We start from the raw sequence: 9,175 nt of genomic DNA on the forward strand, positions 1-9,175 counted from the left end.
ATTAAAACCCACAGCTACACTTCAAGTTGCATTCCCATATGGTCAAATTCAAAGTAGACTCTAACTAAACTATTTCAGTGTTTACTTATCTATACTGTAGTGACACTGGAAAGATAACAGCTATTATTTTCTATGTCCATTTTACTGATTGAAAGCTCATAAATTAGATAAACTGAGCCTGGGAATTAGGTTCCTCCCCATTGATTTATCCTCTAACTTTTATAAACATCTTGCATCATGCAATGTTAGACAAACTACTCAGTCATCTGTGAATCCTATAACTTTGATCCCAAATGTATTTTTAACCAAGCAGCATGTAATGCATATGAAAATGGCAGCACTGGCAGAACTGTGATGACTATGTAAGATCTGATGACGATGATGTTATATTCATCTATAGGTGTCTTTCTGTTGCTCTAACATATTAGATTTACCTGTCTCATTTCCCCAACCGCTCCCCGGCTAATGCAGTTATAATAAATGGAAGTGGCATCTCATGCTGACTGAGAGGACTTCTTGAGGTGTGAACAATGCATTCAGTCTTCTCCATAATGTCGCATAATCTCACAGTTCAGCCTCGAGTGCACAGCTTTCCTCTCGAGAATGCAGCTATAGTGTCCAACTGTCAAAGGACACATGCTGAATCACAGCTGCTGGAACTTTAAAAAGACAATATCAGCGTTTTTTGTTTTTTTGTTTTTTTTTTACTTCATACTACAAATCAACCGTACCTTACATCTCAATTAACATTTTGCAGACAATGCTACTGTAACTGAGAAGTTTGGATAAGCATATTTCCCAGAATGTTAAACTATTCCTTCACAGGGTCCTTAAAGATAAGGTAAAGATAAGGATGAAATCAGCTGCTGAGCTTGCATAACAACAAATCCATCACAATGACATCATGAGCAGCGGAGCAGCATTCATCCAGTGATGAAGACTGTGCGATATTTTTGAAAGCTCCAGAAAAAAAACCATAGTGAGCAGACCTTAGGTTTGGATTATTTTGTCAAAAATAAATGCAGTCTTTTAAAATCAGTGTGTGCTTGTGTAAATTACCTTGAAACAATAGGTGACACTGACAAAAAAAAAAAAATGAATGCAACATAATCAAGGTTCATGTGTCTAATCATACAGAAAACCAAGTGCTGCCTGAAGCTGTACAGACTGTAATCAAAAATGATAAAATGTTAGACAGTGTTCATGGTTTGTGCTGCTGAAACTTTGCAAACACACTGGTCCTGCAACTATGTACAAATAGAAGGTTTCCAGTCACAAGTATTTTCTCTTCTGGGTCACTAGTCTTTGTAACCATGCCAGCTCAAGTTGTCATTGTGACATACAAAGTCCCTCACAACTAATTTTCATGCCAGGCACAAACAGGGCGACAAAGAAAAGATTGAGGAACAGAGAGGGGCTCAGTTGAGTGACTGCCATGGGCAGCCATGCAAACAGCCCACTCTTTTCTTTTTCTCTCTCTCTCTCTCTCCTGCAGAACAGTGCGACAGTGTTTAACTGTGCCAGATTCACTGAGGGGAGTTGCCCTACGGTTATCTATCAGTGTATCCTCGAGGTCGTGCGGCAATCGCCCTACATTTGACACAGCCTTTAAATGGCCACATCAGCAGACAGATAATGAGTGAGATAAAGAAGAGCATCTTCCATGCCAGCTTGGGGGTGGGGGAGGGGTGGGGGGGGGGGGGGTTATATAAATGGAGGCCACTGGGCATTCACAGTCCCAAGTTCTGCTAGTGCTTCATCACCAGCTGCCCTCAGCCCAAACCAGCCTGCAGCCATGTCATTCAGTGGAACCTGGAAAGTCGACCGCAGTGAGAACTATGACAAGTTCATGGAACAAATGGGTGAGTGTGTGTGAGTGTGTGTGAGTGTGTGTGAGTGTGTGTAATTAATTAATCTGTCAGTCAAGTCATGGTGTTCCTCAGCTCTATTTGTCCGGCCTCATGATCTCGCTCATGAGGGCGATGTATGTGACTGTGTCATGTGTTTCCATAAAGTTTGACATTGCTGTATGAATGCTAGCCAGTGCAGTGAGGTGTTGATAGGTCTGAGGTGACTGTGGAACAACCCATAATAATAGCAGCAGCTAAATTAAGATCTTTGGACTTTGGACACAGTGTTAATACTCTGTGAACACTTCAAAATAAAAGCTTGGAAGAGAACTTGTCACTTACAAATACACTTTCAATACATGATTCTTATCTATCCATCCATCTACATTTTTATATTTTTCTTCCTATCAACAAGGTATTAATGTCATGAAGCGCAAGCTGGCAGAACATGACAACCTGAAGGTCACCATCGAGCAGACCGGGGACAAGTTTCACATCAAAGAGTCCAGCACCTTCCGCACCAAGGACATCGACTTCACCCTGGGCGTCGCTTTCGACTACAGCCTGGCTGATGGCACTGAAGTCTCAGTGAGTGTCCTGATGTGGTGCAGACTCATATTCATAATTAAAACCAGCAGCAGCCAGTCCAGGTGCTGCTCCATAATGTAAATGCAACCAGAAATAGTTTGCTTTAGGGAAAATATGGCTTATTTTTTTTAAAGAGTGATGGATTCATCACTCATGAGGAAAGAGCAAATTAAGCCAGCTAATGCTAATGCTGAAAGCGGTGGAAAAGTTCCAGTGAGTAATTACTCTGCAGTGGTTATGTAGTAGCTGGCAGGAGAGCGAACTGAATGTGGAAAAACTCATCAAAAACAAACAAATATGGCCAATAAAACTTGGCAAATGCAGACAAATGTAGCATAACATAAGAAGAGCTTCTATCACCAACTGTATATTTTTAACTAGGGTACGTGGGAGATGGAGGGTGACATGCTAAAGGGCAAATTCACCAGGAAAGACAACAGCAAGGTCCTGACCACCACGAGAGCTCTGGTGGGAGGAGAGCTCGTACAGGTCAGTAGGTCCCCATACGGCTCATCGATTTTAACCCGGTTCCAATGCAATATGTTAATTGCTGCAGTCTGCTTTCAATAAATGTCTCCATTAAGTAACACACCTCTGTCTCTTCCTCACAGAGTTACAACTACGAGGGAGTGGATGCTAAGAGGATTTTCAAGAAGCAGTAACCTGGAGTCTGAAGTTCATATTTTATTTTTATATAGACGACATGATATAGATCTGCGTGTGTGTGTTTTTTTTTTCTAAAAATAAGTCATGGCAAAGTCAAGTTTATTCTCACGGGATTCTACTAAATATACCTCAAAAGTTTGGCATTTTTCAGAGTTTCGCTGCTACAATATAATTGAAACAATGTGTGGAGACCCAAAGTGTGGACCCTAACTCAGCAACAGCAAACAGATCCAGCTAAAGAAGTTTTCATCTTCATTCAAAATGAAGGCCAAACCAACACCTGCACACTACCCTCATTAAATACCTGAGAACTAACAGCTATCTGAATAAATTAGGTGATTAACTTGAACAGAAAAACTCAGCGAGCATGAAAATTACAGGGCAGAATAGTTAGAGTATAACAGTCATTACCATCCAGTCGAAGTGCCTTAAAATAATCCAAAAAAAAGAAGAAAAAAACAGCATCCCAGGAATGGCCAAATGCTAATTAAAGGTTGACCCAAATTTCAAAAACATATTTTCTGACTTGCCTCTGGTGGTAACTAGCCATGCAAATAGTTTTGGATTTATTTGTCCAGATGTTGAGATTTTCTCTAAGATTTCTATTTCCATCCTGCACTGGAGGAGAAGAAGTATTTCATCTGTGTTTCCCACAGCATTGAAAAATGTCATTTCACTGAGTTCAACCGTTGCATGTCTTTCCAGAAACAATGTCCACGTTGCTCTGGCTAGCCCACAGAACGTGTGTTTGTGGATTATCCAATGTAACGGGTGCATTGTTTCTAGAAATATTTGGGGCTGTTTAATTATTTAAATGTCATTTTTCACTGTTGTGAGCGATGCCAATGGAAATTCTTCCACCTCCATTGTACCAGGGGGGGAAGGCAAAAATCTCAGAAATGAATGACTCAAAATGTGGGCAAAAATAGAGTAGGATATCTGCATGATTAGATACAACTGGAGGTAAGTGAGACACTATGTTTTCCGTAATTCGGGTGAACTGGCCCTTTAAATGATGTGCCACAGCTTACTTAAACTTGAAAGCATTTGGTCTTCACCTTTGTGATGGGAAACAGCCTAAAGCAGCACAATAACAACCACACACAATATGATATATATTATATGTTTTTTTTGTGTCTTTAACCAGCTGGGAAACAAGTCAATTTGCACTAACAGTTCTTATATACAGGGTTATACTGTCTGTAACATAAAGTCATTTTCATGTGTCATGTGAATCTAATATTGGTGTCATTTTCACATATCTGAGCAAGAGGAGAATTTGAGCATTGTATTTAATGTGAGTGAAGATTGACAAATTAATTATGGTTTCAAAGGCCAGTTATATCAAGAGTTATCAAGTCATCATGATCAAGTGCACAGATCACATCTCAGTAATTAAATTTTATGTGCATCATAACTTTGTAATCGCTGTCTTGATAAAGAGAAAGATTCTGAGGAAACATCAAACCTCCGCAGCATCGCAGACTTAAAGTCTCTCTCACATAGCCTGGCTCTGGTCCAATCACATGATGACAGCCGGGGTCTTGTGCTGTCATGTGCTGGCCTTTAGGTGGTACACTCAGCAGTAGGTCTGAACAGCTAGGCAGAAAAACCCATTAGGGAAATGAGGGTTTCTCACATGATGGGGTTGTAGAGAGACAGGAGAGGATAATGGCATTCATTCAGTGGTGAAAACGCTCATGAAGTTTCCCTCAAGAAAGGGATGTAATGAAGAGGACATATGCACTGAGCCTCTTTGACCACGAGAGGGCGACCTGTGTCTACTTTAACTGTATAGTAGCTCTAGATATACTTCAGTACAGTATGAAAGCTATAATCCTTTGACCACTGAAAATATTATTTACATGTATAAAAAACTATTTTGGCTCAGCAACAGGAAGTTTGAAGGCGAAATACATGAAGAAATTGTTTGATGGAGAGACTTGGAATATCACTGTTTAGATTATAACTGTTGCAATCGATTATTTAGATTTATATGTGGATTTCAACAGGGCTATCTTTCATACTATGGGTTGGGCAATAGTATAGAAGTCCATTGCTGTCAGGAAGAGAAAAAAAAAAGGATAAAATATAAATGTATTTAAATGAAATTTTGACTTAGTAGAGATAAAAACTGAAAATGTTGGTTCAACATGAACATTTTATTTTTTATTATGATCAAGGTATTAACTTCCTTGTTTTCCTGGCAGAAATGCGCATCCATACAATAGGGTTGAAATCTATACCACAATATGTATGAGAATATTATCCATCATCAATATATATCACACAATAGAGAACTGCTTTTTGCTGCAGTGGAGTTTTAGTGTCATGCAACCACACCTACTGTGTATGTCTATTTTGCTGGATTCACAAAAGCCATTGCAAAACTTAAAACAGACCAGGACATCACATCCAAACACAGCTGATGACTAATAAACAGTAACGGTATTACCATCTCTACAGAGACCCATCCAAGTCTGGACAGACTGGGATGATGTCTAGCACCAATAGATCACAATCCCCCTCTGAGCCCTGAGTGGCACACTCTTTCACGGAGGTATAAGCCTGGCGCGCACAAGGCTAATCTGGCGGAGGCAGGGCTGCTTTGAACACCAGTTTGCCCCTCAACCCACTGTGGGGAGTGAAGTCCTCTGAGACCCCTCAGATACTGCGAGGCTCGAGGACTGAGCGCCTGGAGCTCTCAGTGCAAGATAAAATGAGTTGGTGGGCCTCTTTTCTTTGTGACTGTATCAGCAGTCAAAGTAATTTTCATGCCTTCCATTTTTAAAGTAGCAATACTTTAATTAAGATTGTAGTAATGTCCAATAACACAGTTGGTACTGAACTGGCTTTGGCATATTACATTTATATATAGCATTTAACCTGGTTTAAATTCAATACATTTAACCAAGTACTGTACTTATTTTAAATGTGATTTGGATGCACTTGTACTTTAATTGAGTATTTCCATTTGATACTAGTTTATATTTCTACACTGCTTCATTCCAGAGCAGTGCATTTATCTGATAGACGTAGTTAGCAGTTACGTTTCAGACTAAGATTTTACACACAAAAGATATGATAGGTTTATTAAATATGATACATTTTTTGTATATAATATTGCTAATATTATTTCCACCTTGACAAACTACACCAGTGAGTACACTTATACATTAATACACCAAAAATAATGATCCAATAATATAATACATAGAGTACTTTTCTGCTAATTCTTCTATACTTCTTCCACCAGCAGATGGAGTTTATCATATAGGTTAATAATTTCTACACTTTAAACAAACCAACAGTATTTATAATGTACTTATACATTATAGTATTACTACTTTTGCCACAGTAAAAGGGTCTGTATACTTCAACATGAGTATAGGAGGTGTCATATACTGTGGGTGGGTGCTGTAATGTCCTCTCATGACCACTGGGCGGCACTGTGGAGCTCTTTATTGTCTGAGAGAAAGGGCCTTGCTCATTCTATGATGTCATCCTCAGTCAAGTTATCATATGACACACACACACCCCATTATTTCAGAAAAACACACACACCTACACGATTATTGGATCTCAACTCAAATGATTAAAATAATATCTCTCTGTACTTATCTGGAATCAAAGAGTGGATTGTACAAACATGAAATCACTGAGAAACAGGAAAGTAGTGGGAGAGTTAGCCCTCAGTGTTTTGATTGCTGTGAGACCGAGGGCGCGGGGGCCCACCCAAGGGAGCTGGAAGCTGCGGATGAGAGAAAAGGAGGAGGAGGAGGAGGAGGAGGAGGAAAAATATTGAGAGGTGGACGGAGAGAAGACTGAGAGTGAGGACGAGGGGGAGCGCAGAAAGGACAGCGCAGGAAGAAAACACCCCACCACCCCCCACCCCCCCCCCACGCAACCCCCCTGCTGTGAAATCAAATTCACTGACTCACTCTGAAGTAGTCAGCTTATCTGAAAGAGTAACAATCACAAAAGACACCAACAGCGCAGTGGGGAGTGTCAGGGCTTTTGGTTGGGTAATATTTCCAAGAAGACACAAGCCCCTTTTGGCCAATCACTGTTTAGACAATGACTGTGCAGACTTTCACAGACACTATGCAGGCTGCTGAATGATGAGTCACCAGTTAGTCAGTGCTGAATACTGTATCTGAGCCTGGAGAGTTGGGGATTATTTAGGACTCATGCCACTGTTCATGCTTGTCTAGTATAGCTCAACAGCTACTGGATGGATTGCCATCATTTTGTACCATCGATAGTCCTCAGAGGATAAATCCTATTGGCTGTGATCACTTTAACCACATTTGTGATTCAAAGTGAAACGTCTCCAACACTATTATTAAAGTGGTAAATTTTGTCTTCCACAGGATGAATTTTTAGTAACGCTGGTGCTCTCCTGACTCTTCATCCAGCGCCATCATCAGGTCAAAATGTCAGTTTGTACTACTTTGGTATAGGATCAGATACCAGCAGAATTAATGACACCCCCGTCATGATCAGCTGTGCTTTGTGTTCAGCAAAATGTTAGCACGCTGATCCAGTAAAATAAGAAGTCAAAGCATTAAAAGGATTGTGGACAAACTGTGTGATAACATATGGCTGCCTATTACAGTGAGTAGTGGTCAGTGTTTTACTGCAGTGAGCCAAGCAACACAGTTGACAGGGAAATCAAAACAGTACAGGCCCAGATTGCTCAAGTAATGGATGAATAAAAAAATTCTAATTCTAGTTTTGACTGTTCAGTTGCAGAGAAAATACAGTCACTCTTCAGCAAGGACATTTGGAAGAGCATGAGTGAAAGGGGACAGAAACACCTCTTTAATGGACTTGTCAAAGGGAGTAACACCATTACAGAGTGTTGCAGGTTGGGGCGTATGCATGCATACTCCCAGATGAATATGTCCCCTTGCCCACACATACGTACACGCACAGCATTTTTACTCCCCACTTTAGTCAGCTCCGACACCCTGTGTGAAAACCCCCAGGCATGGACGAGTGTGTGTCATGTGAGAAGCTGGTGTGTGCCACCTGGTGTGACTGAGCAGACAGAAGAGATTGGAGACAGGCAAGAGAGAAACTAAATTGGATGTGGCCTCTGTCTCAGGAGTTGCCAGCCCCTGGGTTAGGTGGGCTATTCTTATAGAGGGCAGGGAGAGGTCTCCAGCTCCCCTGGTACACAAACCACTTTATAGGAACCCACATCATGTTTTGATGGCCTCCTGGGATTGTGGGGGAGGTGTTATCCAATGACAAGTGTGAGAGAGGAAGAGGAAATTGAGCCTTCACACAGGTATATTTCTATGTGGGTAAGTGCAGTCAAAATGTCAACATCTTGTCTTAATTCTCTTTGGATATGGAGCCCCAAACCTGACAAAGGGTACCCATCAATTGGTAGAAAAAAAGAGGGAGGCTTTTTTCTAATCTGTTGATAATTCAATCTTTAAAATTAAATTCTTTTTTTTTGTTGCCTATTTATTAACTTTCACTATGTTTCCTTTATTTGTTGGTGGGGTGGGGGTAATTTATCTCGCTGTAAAGCAACATTTGAATGTCCAGGGCAACATCCAAGCAGTGTGTAATATCAGTGGAGCATTCAAGGAGAGCATGCACAGATATACAACTGTGTGGAGTGTGAGGCTAGCTAGCTTAGCTGAAAACAAAAGCAACTTGCGTTTTCAGCTGTTTTTTGACACTTTTTGGACGCCATACTTCTATCTTCACAACATTTTCCTCATGTCGATAACATTACACGTCTTTTACTCCCAATTAAGTAAATAAATGATATAATGATTTATGTTTTTGACTCATCTTTTTTACTGCCTTTTGTCAGTTTTGGTGCTCCACACATCAAATGTGCTCAATGTGAAAAGTATATACATACACTTGATGCATGGTTCTGGAAACACAAGCACAATAACATTCAGAAAGAAAAACATGTAATCATGACACCAAGGATGACGTCAATCTTTAATGGCAGATGGCCTGAAATGTCTTCATTTAACATTTTCATAAAAACTTCTCATTTTGATCACCTTTTTTTTTTTTTTTTTTTTTTTTTTTTTTGT

General features: G+C 40.2%; 1 protein-coding gene across 1 annotated transcript; it reads left to right on the forward strand.

Annotated features, from left to right (window-relative positions):
• Nucleotides 1–1,722: 1,722 nt before the first annotated feature.
• Nucleotides 1,723–4,811, forward strand: LOC111239076 (fatty acid-binding protein, intestinal-like). Its single transcript, XM_022768842.1, has 4 exons — nt 1,723–1,862; nt 2,266–2,438; nt 2,820–2,927; nt 3,050–4,811. Exons 1-4 carry the CDS (start codon nt 1,796–1,798, stop codon nt 3,098–3,100), a joined length of 399 nt encoding a protein of 132 aa, XP_022624563.1. The 5' UTR covers nt 1,723–1,795; the 3' UTR covers nt 3,101–4,811.
• The last annotated feature ends 4,364 nt before the right edge of the window (nt 4,812–9,175 follow it).

The sequence above is a fragment of the Seriola dumerili genome, unplaced genomic scaffold (genome assembly GCF_002260705.1).
Source record: "Seriola dumerili isolate Sdu_G_001 unplaced genomic scaffold, Sdu_1.0 BDQW01001850.1, whole genome shotgun sequence".
NCBI classification, from domain to species: domain Eukaryota; kingdom Metazoa; phylum Chordata; class Actinopteri; order Carangiformes; family Carangidae; genus Seriola; species Seriola dumerili.

What these genes read in the sequence shown, in the direction of transcription:
- LOC111239076 (XM_022768842.1), top strand. Translation starts at nt 1,796, where the DNA reads ATGTCATTCAGTGGAACCTGGAAAGTCGACCGCAGTGAGAACTATGAC. An exon ending in CTGATGGCACTGAAGTCTCA is followed by an intron (nt 2,439 to 2,819) that starts GTGAGTGTCCTG and finishes ATTTTTAACTAG; the next exon opens with GGTACGTGGGAGATGGAGGG. An exon ending in TGGGAGGAGAGCTCGTACAG is followed by an intron (nt 2,928 to 3,049) that starts GTCAGTAGGTCC and finishes TCTTCCTCACAG; the next exon opens with AGTTACAACTACGAGGGAGT.